We start from the raw sequence: 15,079 nt of genomic DNA, 5'->3' as shown, positions 1-15,079 counted from the left end.
AGGGCATGCAGCGCCTTCCGCCCCCGGCTCCCTCCCTAGGGGGGCGAGCGGCCGGCCCGGGGGCGTGGGCGGCAGTGTGAGCCCGGCTGGGCGGGGGAGGGGCCCCAGCGGCTGCAGGGAGGGTCGCGGGGCGGCGGGCCAAGCCGGGAAGAGCCATACAAGGAGCGGATCCGGTGACGCGCCGGCCGCGCCCCTTCTCCTCGATTTGGCTGCTGATTCCGGTCCCCGGATTTGCATATTTTGGCATCCAGTGGAAAAGGAAAGAAGAACGGAACCCGCAGCCTTTAAAGGAACCGCACAGACTCTAGCGTCACCTAGAGAGGCGGTCTGGGGGGCGTGAAAAATGAGCCGGCGGCTCGGGCCTCTGGCCGCAGAGCCTGGCGGCAAGGGAGAAGCGGGGAGTGGCGGTGACTGGCGAGTGTCGCCTGCACCTGGCCCCTCGCCTGCTGCGCGGGCACCGGGAGGTGGCAGGGGTCTCCGCGGGTTCCTGACAGGGGCCAGCAGACGCCGCCGGGGCCGCGGCCTTGGGCGAGCGGCAGGCCACCGAACTGACTGCCACTGCCCTTGTTTCTCTGCTCGAGGCACAGCTCAGCCTGCGGGGGTGGTGGGAAGGCGGCGGGAGACCTGCTGTCAGTCCTCCACTCCTGAGGACGCTGCCGCGATGCACCCCCTCCGTATTCGGCCAGACCTCTACCCAGGAGAGGAGAGTCGAGGAGCTGGAAACCCTAGTTGTGGCCGATAGCGGCCCACGTTAGGGAAAACAGAGGCAGGGGAAGAATTTGGGATCCTTGAGAGCTTCCAGGACCCCAGAGACTGTGGAGGAGTGAGCCATTGGAGACATGGCCGGGAAACATTTCCAGGCTAGCTGCACCTGTTGCACTCAAGAAAGGAGAGGAGGAAGGAGCAGAGCTTGCCCCCCTGCTCCACCTTCTGCTTACTTGTTGGTGAGCTCGGATATGAGTCTTTGGGGGCAGATTCCCTCCCCCCACTTCTTCCTACTAGTTCTTGACAAAGAATGGGAACCATCAGTTCAATTAAATAAGTATTCATTAAAACTTCGGTGTGACCTGGGGCAAATTTCGGAATTTCTTTCTTAGCCTCAGTTTCCTTGTTTGTAAATTGGGGTAATAATAGTACCTATGGCTTAGGAAACTTGAAATAATCCTCATACTTAAGCTAGCCTCCTGGCAAGCACTCCATAAATGGCAATTACTATCGGTATATATATTCTCCCCCCGCTACCATGCATCTTATGTGTGAGCATAAGTGACCAAGGGATTAAAAAGGGCCAGGTATCCCACATCCGTGTGATCATACACAAGAAGCATGAAAGTTTATTATTTAGGGGAAAAAGAAAGTCTGGTTTGCATGCCAGGTACCTGCTGGGCACTGAGAGATGGTTAAAGAAAGGTCTTCACTCTGTGGGAGCACCAGTCCTGGGTAGCTGGGGGTGTATGAAGTGGGTATGGGGTGTTTGGAATGGTTGCTTATAGAGTAATAATCTTCCTGTCTGGTTGCCAAGCCTTGAATTCAGCATAGAAAAAAAGCTTTCCTTCTTCCCTCCCCCCTTCTTTCTCCTCTCCCTCCTGAACAGGGGCTGAGGTTGATTGTCTCCGTTTTATTGGCGGGCTCAGGTGAGAATGCCAAGGGCCTAATTACCTGAACTCCAAGCCCCGGACTTGTTGCGGAGCGAGTAGGCACTGGTTCAGGGCATCCTCAGCCTGGAGATGGTGAAAGGCAGGCCCAGCCCCTCTGCGCTGGGGCCAAGGCCGCGCAGCCCCTGGCTGCTCTCTCCCACGGAACCCGGCTCTCCTTGCCAGCTGCATTCTGGGGACTGCTGCTGTTTATGGGGGCCATTGGGATGCTTGTCTTGGTGGAAGGATAAAGGGAGGAGTCAATGTGACCCTAGGAATTCACCCCCGAAAAAGGCCAGGTTGTTGCTATGTTTTGGTCCTTAGTTCTGCAGTCACCTCTGAACTTGAGCTCCCCTTTTTGCTACAGATATCCAGTCCTCAGCAGTCTTACAATAACAGACCCACCCCCCACTGCCTATTAATCCAATCTGGGGTGTTAGCAATTGTTCCATTGCTCTTCCCAGAGGCCATTTGCATTTTAAAAGAAAATGCTTAAGAAGGGTAAGAAATAACCCAAAGGAATGATGCCCTTTGCTTTGCATGATCCTTGGAGATAGTAGCCACTCAGTACTGGAGGACTGTTTGACTGTCAGTAGCAGGCCCAGTGACAAGCAGCAGATGTCTGGCCTACTACAGAGTGTCTGGTGTTCCTCACATCATTCCAGACACTTGTGTACAAGGCCCACTCTGGCGGGATTGCTCTGGACTGACCCTTGCCTCAAGGGTGTTCCATTGCTTTCCATTTTGGGGTGCCCCCCAGGATGTGCACAGGAGACAGACAGGTCATTGGTGGACTCTGCCTGGCCCGCTGGGTATTCTCGAGGTCATTGCTATTTGTTTGATCATGACAGCCAGCTGAGGCTAGGTGAATTTTGCCTAGAAGCTTTTGGAGGGCAAAGACTGTAGACAGCCATGAAGACTTTTGAGGGTGTGCTCCTTCTGAAGCCACAGAAGTTGGGTCCATGGGAACCCTGTGGACATAATTCATTGTCTTCATTCTTTACAGCAATCCAGTGAAAACACGTTTAGGGCTGCTCCCTTAACATTCGGCCTTAAAAAAAAAAAAAAAAAAAAGTAGAGTCCAAGTTGTTCATTGGAAGATACTGGGCCAAGAAGTGGCCAAGCTGAGATTTGAACTCAGGGCCTTGTAACTCCAAGCTACCTACCAGTCTTCATCCCAGCCTTTGTCCCCATCATGCTTGTCAGAGAAAGAAATGAGATGACAGAGGTGGGTAAAAGGATGGATAGGTATACAACTCGTGGAGAAGGTGATGGGTAGAAGAAAGGTTCATTGGAAAGTTGCCTCCCTGCACCAACTTGGACCCAGCATGGGGTGGGGGGAGGAGTCCCTGCCCAGGGGAGAGTCTGGGGCTAAGCACTCAGGGAGGTTGGGGTGGTTGAGCAGCCTTTCCGCAGGGCTCTTAGGAGGTGGAATGGGCACTGTGCCCCTCTCTGCCCACATCCTGTGACCTGAGGTTGTCTTAGGCCACAGGGGCCTCTCCACATCAGTCCAGTGCTTCCATTTTGAACACCTGCCTGTGCCCCATTTCGAAGTAACTCCTTATAATTATGTTGAATCAGGATGGTTTTTGATCACACTTCCAGTAAGTCTGGTGACCAAAAGGGAGAAAGTCTTGTTTCAAAGTAAATTTGCTGGGAAGGAGCCCCTGGTTGGTCCTGGAACCCCCTTCTTAGACATCAGTCCAAGGCTGCGAGTAGCAGCCACAGAGGTGGAGAGGACAAGCATCTAGGGCAGGGCCGGGTAGGGGAGCAGGGAGGGAAGGCAGGTCTCATGCCGAAGGCAACACTTAAAAGAGTTTGCTGGATGGTTAAGTGGAAGGTGGAAACAGGAATTCTGGATTCTGATGTGAATTACCTATGTGACTTTAAGTCAGGCTCTCTTGTTCCTGGGCTTCTGGTAGGAAGTGGACCAGACAACCCACTCCTAAAGTCTTCCCAGTCCTGTTAATCCACTGTTTTAGGGTTCCACTGTACAAAAGGTTGGGAGGAGACATGTTAGTGTTCCTAATCGAGTTTGGAGTTCTATAAGGCTTGTCCGGGATCCCTGTGGAGGATGAAGCATGGGTCAGGGCGTGAGGCCTTAGGATGGGAACTTTGCTGTGGTGGCTTAGGGCTTCATGGAAGGTAAGTGGAGTCATGTGCTCTGAAGGCTTGTCATTGCCCCTGGGGGCCGAGGTGGGACAGCCCCCTTCTCAACTGGGAGGGATGGTATCTCTGTAGAAAAGACTCTTGGGGGATGGGGCTTTTTGAAAAGAGGAACTTTGTCATCTGAAATTAACCAGAAAATGTGTGAGTGTGAGGGAACAGTGGGGGAGGCAATCAGGGGGAGCAAAGAGAGAGAGAGAGAAACAGAGAGAGAGATGAAGAACAGGTTCTCTCCCACTTTCTTGCTGGGCTGCAGGCTTTACCCATGGGGCAGGTGCTGGATTCCAGAGGCTGGGATGTTTCTCTCCTCCCAGCCCTGTAAGATATGCCTCAGGAAACCAGAGAGCTGGGGTTGAGATCCTCTCCCCTTACCAGGTCCTTGGCTCAGGACCCTTGCCAGCCTTAAACAAGGGGGCCCTTTGCCTCCTCCATCAAGGTGAGGAGTTGGAGACAGACTTGCGTTTTTTTTTTGTTTGTTTGTTTGTTTGTTTTTTTAAATTTCTTTGACAGAGAGAGATTACAAGTAGACAGAGAGGCAGGCAGAGAGAGAGGAGGAAGCAGGCTCCCTGCTGAGCAGAGAGCCTGATGCGGGACTCGATCCCAGGACCCTGAGATCATGACCTGAGCCGAAGGCAGCGGCTTAACCCACTGAGCCACCCAGGCGCCCCCAGACTTGCGTTCTTTTTGGCATTTCTGGACAGTTAAAACTCTGGGGTCTGGGAAAAAGCAGTGAATGACTCATCTGGGCCCAGAGTTTGGGCTCCTCAGTTGTGTTATCACCCTCTTTCACCAAGATGGCTTAGGCAGGGCTTCCTGACCTTTGTCATGCCTTAGCTATCCTAGGAAATGAAAACTCTTTTTACAACACTGGGGCAAAGGACTGATGCTGCCCCAGGACCTTTCCCGTCACCTTGAGGGCCAGGGGAACAATACTGGCCAAGTGGAACCCACTAGAAGTCTGCCCATCAGCTTGACTGATGGCGTGAGTTTCCCTGACAGGGCTTAGGGCAGATGGCCAAAGGGTAAGGGGCGTGATTTCTTGCTCGCTCTCTCTCTCTCAGCCACTGTAGCATTATTTGGGCTGTTCAGAACTATTTGCACCAAGATCACTCAGAAAGTTACTGGAAGACAAGAGATGGTATCTAAGCTCCCAGAGGGCAGGGACCGAATCTTACTCCTCTGCCTCCCTAGCACTGGTCCCAGGCCTGCCCCGGTGGGGGCACCATACAAGCTTATTGACCCAATTCAGGGGCCCACCTTGGTGATTCTGAAACCTGGTCTATTTGAGGAACAGCCTGATCCACTCAAACCTTACCACCTGCACCCCCTCCCATTCCTGCCCAGGACAGAGTACCTCTTGTCCAGCAAAATTCCATTTTGTCAGGGGAGCTCCTAGGTCTGGGACTTAGCTCTCTTGCTTCAGTGAGGCAAACATCTAGGAAGCCCTTCCTGTGTACTGTTTTTGGAGGGAAGCAAACTTGAGCCTGGGCTCCTGCTGTTTTTCAGGGAGCATAGCGGCTTCTAGGGAATGAGGAAGGAGGAATGAGGAATGTCTCAAAGGAGCACAGACAGGGGGTTCAGAGGCAGAAGGACCTCTGTGGCCTGGCAGGAGAGATTTGTCCAGGAAGAGGGGAAGGCCTGATGCAGAGTGGGAGTGTGGTGGTCCTGAGACCCATAGTGAGGAGGGGAGGAGACAGGAGGGGAGAGAACAGGAAGGGAGAGAAGGGGAGGGGGATTCTGTGTCAAGAGCTATGATCCCCCCCCCCCATTTTCATTCAACTTTATATTCTTCATCTCTGGAACTAGAACCCATTAGCATTGTCCTTCCAGAACTTCTCAGAGTACCTAGCCTAGGCCTGATTATGGTTTCTTGTGGAGGTGAGTGAGGAGCCCCGGAGAGAGAGAAGGGAGACAGCCCTGAGTCCGGATCTGCTAGATCCTATGAGACATTCGGCATCTACTAGAATGTAAGCTCCAGAAAGTTCCATAACCCTCACTGCTATATGGCCAACGAGAAGTGGGCTTATGGGGGTGCTCCATACGTATTTGTTGAAGAATGAATGTGAAGACACTCTTTCAGGTCCCATTCGTGATGGTATTAGCAGCATTAGGAAAGGGGGCTAACCCCAGGTGTGAAACCAGGAGGAAGAAGGAGCCTGGGGAGTCCAAGGCAACATGGGTCCCAGGCTGGGGGCAGGGTAGGATTAATCATACATAAACTCAAGTGGTAATAGCCCCGTTAATTGAGTGGTAATGATCCTTGGCATTTTTCATCTTCAAAGTGAGGAACAAACTGTAATTAATACTCCAGCCACCCGGGGGCAGGGTGGGGGGTGGTGTGGAGAATCTGGAGCTGCTGCTACTCAGTCCGGGAAACTGAGGCACTGGCAGTGAAACTGGCTAGGAGAGTGGATACGAAGCTCAGGAGAGGAGCCCAGAACCTTCCGGGATGCCTTGAACACATTGCGGGGTGTCCCCCTCCCAATCCCAGGCAGCTCAGGAGCTGAGATCACGAATGAAGAGGGGGCACTGGGCATCCACAAGGGGCAGAGAAAGAAGTCTCAGCCTCTGGCCTGGCCAAGGCTCATCTGGTGTGCTGGTGGCCTGGCCCACGAGAGCCAGCCCAGGCCCAGGTTGAGCCCAGAGGCGGCCCTGGAGTGGCAGGCGGAGCAGGGGAAGGGTACCCGGGAGTCCTTGAAGCCCAATGGCAGGCCTGCTTGTGGCATACTCAGCGTGAGTCACCAGCGGCTCCGAAATGCCTCCCGGTTTCCTCATCGCAGTCTGGCTGCCCTGAGCCCCGAGGGAGTTTTTCATTAAGGTGATTACCCTGCCGTCATTAAAGGGCGGTAAATATCACCCAGGGACGGAGGGCGCGCGGCTGCCTATGAACTGCAGCCTGGGTTCACAGGCAATCCCTCCCCCCAGCCCACTGCTACAAGTAGAGATGCTGGACCTCATGGCCACCAGTTCGAATCCTAGGTATCCAGTACCCAGGGCCCAGGAGCTAGCCCCTGGCTTCTGCGTTCCCAAAGGCCCTAATGCCATCCTGTTTCTCTGTACCTCTCACACCATGTTGCATTTTCTTTGAGGAAGGTTGGGTCCATCCATCCCCCAGTTCAGCCCCCACTCACTCAGGAAAGCCTCCTCTCCTGGGATACACCCCTTCCAGGTGATGATCAGACACTACCTCCAGATTGCCACCATCCCCACTACCTTTTTATATTTATTTGTTTAATCTTTTGACAAATGTCTCCTCCTACCTCCCAAAGGTTCCAGAAGGGCAGGAACTGATTTTGTATTGTTTACTCTTGGTGTTGTCCCTCCCCCTCCCTCACCCCCGGCCCACTCTCTCTCCACCTATCCCCAGAGTCTGTTGTCTAGCAGGCCTCCTTCCTTCGAATGAATGAGTCCCCACAAGGTAACAGAACTGCTTGACGGCTCCCGCCCCTCTGCCCAGTTGTTGTCGACACGGGACAGTGGCGTCTTGTGCGCCTACAGTGTGTCAGGCATGGGGAATGTGGCAGGAAGGTGAACTTGGAAGCCCTTGCTGTGGGGAGACTCAAGGCCAAGTGAGTGTTCACGGTGGGGGCGGGCAAGATGTAAATCTATAGGAGGTGGGGATTTGGGGGAAAAAGAAGGAAAAGGGGTGATTGATGGGGTGTGCATGTAGGGATCTGGTTTTAGGTAGTCATTCTTCCCCTTCTTCGCATTTAGTGCAGCTGACATCAAAATCGAGAATCGGAATATGTTGGTCTGTGCTGTGCAGTCCAGCTAATTTATTATGTGCTCCCTGAAAAATTCTGTAGAGAGTTGGATCTTGGTTTCAAACAAATTATAGCAGGACACCCTGGCTGGCTCAGTGGGAGGGGCACGCAACTCTTGATCTCAGGGTTGTGATTTTGAGCCCTGTGTTGGGTGTAGAGATTATTTAAATAAATTTTTAAAAATTACATCAAAGTCCACTAAGGAAGGCCCGGTCTCGGAACGACTTGGCCCCTTGTCCCTGGTATCAGCCACTCTTCCCTGGGTCAGCTTTGCCGCCTGCCACCAGGTGGCCTGAGATAAAATTCTGACAGCTCTGGAGGACGCAGCTGGTTCAGAAGCCTTGCGGGAAGGGATGGCAGCGGGCCAAGGGTGACTGTGGCTGTGGGTACCCCAGCCCCGAATCTCAGAGCTGCACTCCCCTCTTGCAGAAACCATCTCTCAGATTGGTGAGAGAGCTTCTTCTAGACCCCAAATGAAAGAAAAAGTTGCTGCAATGGAAACTCGAACGAACCCTCCCTCCTTGCCCCACTTCCCTCCCGCGGTCACACTTCCGGCAGCCACCACAGGGTATTTTAGGTTCGAAAACAAAGCGTCAGATCTATTTGAGCAACTTTTTTTTCCATTGGAGTAGAAGCCCAGGGGCCTGTGGCCACCCTGGGCTCGGCCACTTCCCCAGGGAACTGACGCGTTTCCCCTTCTCTGCTGAGGACCAATTTAGCAATTCAGACTGGCCACTTTTAGCTTCTCCTTTCCTTGGCCTGGCAGCAGGCAAGGGCCCAGAGGTAGGGCTGCAGGGAGGATGGGTGTGTGTCTGGGTGCCTTCCTTCTGGACTTCAGGGGAAGGCCTGATTCCCCTCTTCTGCCAGAACCTCCGTCTTACCCCTCTCCAACACTCCTAAACATGCTTGTGTGCCCATGCGTGCGCGCGCGTGCACACACACACACACACGCACACACCCCTCCAAGACCTATTGCTTTAAATCCATTTGCTACATCAGAAGACTGCAAAGTGAGATCTGGGATTAGGCCCTGTCTGGTCCTAACTCTATGCCAAAGGATGGTGTGTCTGTGTCACTGGTGGGCTGGTGTGTATGTAGGTTGTGAAGAGAGTGGGCATGCTTATATGGAGACGGCACGGACACACAAATCGTATGTTCACAGCCCTCCCGGGCTACACAACGCATGTACACACAGCTTGCATGGATGTCTAGACAGAGCCTGGCAGAGTTGAAACCCTGCCGTGTCTAGCGGGTGCGTACACCATGTGATTTTGTGTGGGCTGCTGTATTTACAGTGTGCGTGTGCAGGGTGTGTAGAGGTGTGTGGAAGTGTGCGCACGCACGTTTGTATACAGATGGGTGGGCTGGCCTGGTTTTCAGGGGCAAGGGGGGGAGGAAGACAGCAGAGCTCTACACAAGGGTGGCCCGTGTCCTTGGGGGCAAATGCATACAAGGTCCGTCTGTGGACCCGGCTCTGAGGGCTGGTTAGCGAACTGCAGGTGTGTGTGTGTGTGTGTCTGGGGGATGCTGGCTGGGGACCGGCCGGTTTGTCCTTACGTACGCCTTTATGTTTTACTTCAGGACCCTGCCAGGCCTCTCTCCTCAAGCACCCCCTGCCCCTCCAGAGGCTGCCCCATCTCCCCCCGACTCCAGCGCCTCCCCCGTCTGCTGAGAGCCTTAGGTCTCCCAATCGCACGACTCTTGAGGGACACCTTCTGGAGATCAGGGACCTGCTAGGTTTCTTTTGTAGTTTCTCCCATTCTTTGCACACCACAGAGCCTCCATCCGTGCTGGAGGCCGGCTGACTGTGCTGGCTTCAGCGTGTCCGTGAAGGCTGTGCTGCTTTGTGATGACTTCAAAGTGTACATATAGCTTTCTTGCGGACTTCAGGCCAGTTTGTGTGTGTGTGTGTGAATGAGCGAGCAAGCATGTGAATATGTGAGTGTGAGTGACGGTAAGTATTAGGAATACATATGTGACTGAGAGTGTGTGAGCGTGTGTGGGTGAGTGAAAGTGAGTAGTGAGGGTTGTGAGCGTGTGAGAGAGTGAATGTTTAGGGGTGTGGGTGTGGGTATGGGTAGAGGGTGTCTGGACTCCTTTGGGGGTGCTGCTCACGCCCGCCTGTCTGCCCAGGCCCTGGAGGAAGCCCCCTCAGCCTGCCTTTCTGAAAAGCTCAGCCCCTTTCCTTTGAACTGTCCTTTCTCTGCCCACGTGACTTTCGCCAGTGGGGAGACCCCAGCTCACGAGGGGTCAAGGGGGTGCTTCTGAGTCCTGCCGTCCTTCCAGGCATGTTGGGAGGCTCCGCAGGTACATTTCTACCCTCCATCCCTGGGTGCAGACATGGGGCCTGTGTGGTCCTCTACTTTCCCTCCACTAGGCTCCCTGAATAGGTTTCCTCCAGCCTGGATCTGGGAAGGATGAGCTCTGTTGCTGGTTATTGCTTCTGGAAACAGGTTCTCCTGAAACCCCAAGGTCTTCAGCTCCCTCATTGGCAAACCTCTTTTTAGTTTGGCCCTCCTGGTAGGGTTTTCTGCAGCCAAATGCACTGCTGGTGGCTTTTTCTCGTTTACTCCCACTCCTGCCCAGCCAAAGGGACTGTGATGGTGGCTTCCTCTACCATTCCTCGAAACAAGCACATAGAGTTGCGGAATATTCAGCTGAAGGGGGCCTCACAGAACACTGGACCTGAGCTATTTTACAGAGGCTCAGAGAAGGCAGCCGACTTGTCCAGGCTTACACAGCAGCAAATGGTACTAAAATCGGGCCTCCCCTCCCGGCCAGCCATCCTTCTAGCTACGTCAGAACAGATGGCCATGCTTTTCTTCTCTATTTCCTTCCCTTTCTGCCTCTTTCTCTTCCTTTCCTTTTTTATGGAACTATTTCCTTTTTTCCCTTTGAAATATCCTCTTGTGTGAAGCAGGACCGACCGGCATTTGGTGGGAACCAAAGTGGCATTCGGAGCCAAACCTCTGTCCTGGCACAGTTCTCCTCAGTCTTTTCCAAAGGCTTTTCTCTTTCCTGGTCCCTCTTCCCAGGATGCTCAGAGGGACCTTGTCCTTCCTTCTCCCTGAACCAGACTATTCAGCTCCGGTTTCTCCTTCCAAGCCCCAAGGAGACCAGATGGGAACCCACAAGGAATCAGCTCCCCTCTGTAACCTTAGTTTCCTGGTCTCGAAAATGGAGCGAGGGTCTCTGAGGGGAGAAACATGAGCATCTGTGTATGTGTGTGCATGCAGGCATGTGTGTGTGTGTGTGTGTGTGTGTGTGTGTGTGTGTATGCCTCACGTGTCCCCCAGCAGCTCCGGGGGGTGGGGGGAGAATGGGGAAGTTAATTAGCACCAGGATGAAAGGTGCTGCGGGATAATTACAGGTAATATCAAGATGGCCAGGAGGGTGGGGCAACAGGCCCCTATATCTCAGGGGGTATGGGTGGGGGGGTCAGATTCTAGCCCTGCTCCTGCAAAGTGCACCAGACACCTGGAAAGGCGGGGGCTGCGGGGGGGGGGCGGGAAGGAGCAATCTGAGTGAAGGGTCTTTGTCTTTACAGAGAAATGCTTGTTAGTTGCTAAGGAACTGGGCTCTCTTCCCTGATCCAAGCCTCCCAATGTTTTGCTGAGCTTGGGAGGGGGATGCTGGGCTGGGGCCTGAGGATCCCTTGGCCAACAGCCCCCCCCCCCACTGCCCTGGGGCTGCTGAGACTCTGATGGGTCTCCCCAGAAGGACTCTCATCTGAGGGGGGGGGGATTGTAGGTCTTTCCCACTCCTGGAAGCCACACTGCATGCTCCAGCCCAGGTGGGGAGCAGAGCAGGTGAGGCGGAGGCAGGGAAGGAGAGGAAAACATGCATTCCCTGAACAGCCTGTATGCCAAGCCTGGGGCCTGGGTGCCTTGGCTGCTCTCTCATCTAACTGGTGCAACAGATCTTTAAGGAAGGCACTTGTTTCCATGCTTTTCTCATTATACTGGTTTTGTTTGTCTTTCTTTTTTTTTTTTTTTTTTTTCAGTTGAAACAGGTCCAGAACAGTTGAGGAAGTTGCCTGAGGTCACAGGGCTATCAATGGTAGAAAGTCTATGTGAATTTGGGTCTGCTCAGTAAGAAAAGTGCTTTTTAAGCTGTACCATTTAAGGCATCTACCAGGCTCGTTTTCTAGCCCATGGCTGCTTAGCTGTGACCCGGACCCACCATCACCACCACGGTCACTGCCACGGGCATCAGACGTTTTTCCATATGGCTTTCTCTGCCTCCTTTTCCACCTCTCTCCCTTCCGCGAGAGAGGTTGTCACACGGGGGAGCTTCTGGGGGAGAGGGGTGATTCCATGGGCTGAGGGTGGTAAATTGTTGGGGTAGCTGCCTGGGGCAGGTGGGGCCGGGGCGGGCGGAGCTGCTGGCCTGAGGGTCCAGGAGCTGGCCCTCCCCCACAGACCATCCTTGGTCTAGAATAGCTGAAGCTGGGGGAAGGGCAGATGCTGGGTGAGCCTCCCTTTAAATTCTTCTGGGACTTCCAGCCTTCCTTCTCAGCCCACCTGGCTTCCGAACAGATAGAAGTTCTGGCCTTTATTTTGTGGAGCGAGGAGAGTAAAATGAGAGCACCGTATCTCCCTTGAGTACTGAGAGCGGCAGGCTCGAGGTACCAGCAGATGCCACCATGAATGGTTACCACGAAACAAGGAGGAGGTTCCTTAACTACTGGGGAAATGTCCATTTCCTCGTCTATAGAACGAGACAGGCAGCACCAACGTTACGGGCTCACCGTGATGATGGATGGACTGGGGGCTGGGAAGCGGGGCAGGGGTGTGGTCCGTGAGGTAACACCAGTTAGGCGTCTGGCACAGGGCCCGGCCTACAGAAAAGGCTCAGCAAACACTATCTGATCATGACAATATGATAATGTCCGTTCTCCTATCCCTGCAAAGGGCTCCCTACATCTTTCTTAGCTGCTTCGTTAGAGATCTCGAAGCAATCTATGTGCTCATTTGGTTTCTTCCTGGAGGAGGCCCTGAAAGGAAAAGGGGCAACAGGCCTAGGGTCTTTTGCGGGCAGAGAGCAGAGTCAAGGGCAGGTTTCCCAAGGTGTCCCTGGCCCTCATGTTTCCCTTTCCTGGCACTGGACCTCCTTCTCTGTGGCTTTGAGGAACCGTCTGGCAGGGCTGGCTTCAGCCTTGAGCCTGGGGGCAGCTTTGTTCTTTTTTCACATCTTGGAGATGGGAGGGTGGGGGTCTCTCCTGCAGCTGAACTCAAAGCCCAAAACACCGAGAGAAAAGAAAAGGGGATGGGGTGGGGGGAGGAAGGAAAGCAAGCCGATAATTTCCTCGAAGGATAAACATCCGATTTTTTTCCTCACCCAAAATAAACATGCTAGCCACAAGGAATTAAAAGCAGAAGAGGGGAGGATGTGTCTCGATTTGGGGCTGCTCTAGTAAGCTGACCTGCTATTTATCCCAGCCTTGGGCACCCACCGGAGCTGCCAATTACACTCCGGGCCTGGTGGGACGGGGGCTGCAGGGAGAAGGGCCCAGGGATGTGAGGTTCACACACACCCAGAATGTCCCTTCTGAGACTGTCTTCCCTGACCCTGCAAATGGACACTTCCTTTCCTGCGTTTTTTGCCCTGCTGACAAGCGTGCCTGGTGGGGTAGAAGACACTGGGGAGTTCCCAAGGCCTAGGCGGGCATCGAGGGCCCTTCCACAGAGCGAGACCTTAGGGTCCACCACCCAGGTGGGGAGCTAGGTCTGTCAGTGTTGGGGGTGGCGGGGGAGCGCGGTCCAATTCCCTTCACAGACTTAGCCACCCATCTCGCTGTGTTCTTCAGATCCCCACCACCAGACCTTCCAACCAGTGAAGATAGGCTCAGCTGGGCTGAGGGCTGGCTCAGGGCGCCTGTGCCTTCTAGCTAGTGGGGGGGGTGGGGCATGGCTCTGAAAAGGCAATAACCTTGTGCCCAGCTGCAGCCTGTTCTTTCATCTGGGGATCTCAAGGCACTCTGCACCCATGAGTCACCAACACTACTGTATTCTGGCCAAGCAGAGGGGGGTTATTAACTCTGAGAGGGAAACTGAGGTGGGGGGTGCTGAGGAGGGGGTGCGGGTGCTACTGGAGTTGGGGGTGACGGTGTCAGGGGACCAGAGTTTCATGCGTGAAGGAGACCACAGCCAAAGAGGTACCTCCAAGGGGACCTTGGGTGGGAAAGCCAAGCGGCCTTCAGTGGACGTCCGGGGAGAGTTCGGCGCCAAAAATCCTTGCTTCACAGACACTGAGGAGTTCCTTCATACTTTCTAAAAGCGTAAATCAGATTGTGCCCCTTCTTCCCCTCTATTTATTATTCAATGGTTTCCCATTGCTTTCAGGGTATGATCCAAAATTTCAGCATGACTGCAAGGTCAGGAGTGTTCTGGTCTCTGCCCATCTGTCCAGGAGGCCACACTATTGGCCTGGAAGCTGCCAGGCCCGGGGGGCTGGGAGGTAGTGTTCCCTCTCTTTGACTTTGGCTCCAACCCCCATCCCAGCTCACGGTTAACCTCTACCATGCTTTTCAGCCCTGAAGTTAGCACTTCCTCAGAGAGACCTCGCTTGGGCCTCTACTGTGCCCCTCCACCACAGAGCGAGACCCCCACACCCTTCCAGCACACACCACGCTTGTCATTGGCCCGTGGTCACCTGATGAACCTTTCCCTCCCATCCTGGACTGTAAACTCTGTGAAGCGAGCCCTAGGTTTTGTCTGGCCCTGGTCACACATGTATCCCCAGCGCCTAATGGAAGGAAGGTCAGGCACGTACCAGGGGCCCACAATATTTGTTGAACGAATGCTGCTGAATGTCACAGTTGGAAGGGACCGTGGCAATAACCCAGCCAGCCCAACTCTCCTTCCTACTTTGATTTCCCAACTGAGGGAGCAGACTGAGACAAGACAAGGCCACAGTGCCTCAGTGACTGAGGCCTAGGAACCCCCCACCTCCTGCCTATCCACCTCTCTCAGCACTGCTCCCCCACCACTCCCATACACACACTCGCATTTATGGGAAAGCTCCAGTTCCCAGTGCTGGGCAATGATGGATTTCTTCTTCCTAGTTTTGGAAAGATGACCTGTTGGAAAAGAACACATCCAACCAGTAATCCCTGGATGATTTTTTTTTTTTTTTAAATTTTTGGAAGAGAAGGGGTTCCGTACCCAGCAGGAGTTCCATACCCAGCTGGGGTGCTGTACCCAGACCGTTGCTGGTGGGCACACACACCTGCGGCGTGAAGCCTGATGTCTGGCAGGCAGTTATCTCTACGTGGGTTTGTCCTTTAGCTCACTGCTTCCGGCTCCGGGGGCCTGGTAATTGGGCGAGTCCTGGTAATTTTGGGTCATGAATTGGGTGCTTGCTTCAGGTTCGCTCAGGTGGAAGCGGTTCAGGAATTTGTCCATTTTCCAAGAGCCTAGAAGGACAGACAGACCAGAGGAAGGCAGTGAGGGAGAACCATGGACTGGGAGCTGGTGGGACTCGACAGGGAGGCCGGCTCTGGGGAAGTGGAGA

General features: G+C 54.0%; 1 protein-coding gene across 7 annotated transcripts in view; it reads right to left on the bottom strand.

Moving 5' to 3' along the window:
- Positions 1 to 14,675: 14,675 nt before the first annotated feature.
- PEBP4 (phosphatidylethanolamine binding protein 4) overlaps positions 14,676 to 15,079 on the bottom strand; it is a 235,385-nt gene continuing 234,981 nt past the window's right edge. For all 7 annotated transcript variants that reach the window (XM_082729269.1, XM_082729267.1, XM_082729268.1 and 4 more), the window contains one exon: positions 14,676 to 14,981. In XM_082729269.1, the coding sequence (XP_082585395.1) occupies positions 14,833 to 14,981 (149 nt within the window). In that variant the 3' untranslated portion in view covers positions 14,676 to 14,832. The remainder of the gene's footprint in view (positions 14,982 to 15,079) is intronic.

Source organism: Mustela nivalis (assembly GCF_964662115.1).
Source record: "Mustela nivalis genome assembly, chromosome: 4".
NCBI lineage: Eukaryota > Metazoa > Chordata > Mammalia > Carnivora > Mustelidae > Mustela > Mustela nivalis.
This window is presented reverse-complemented; position numbering and strand designations above follow the sequence as displayed.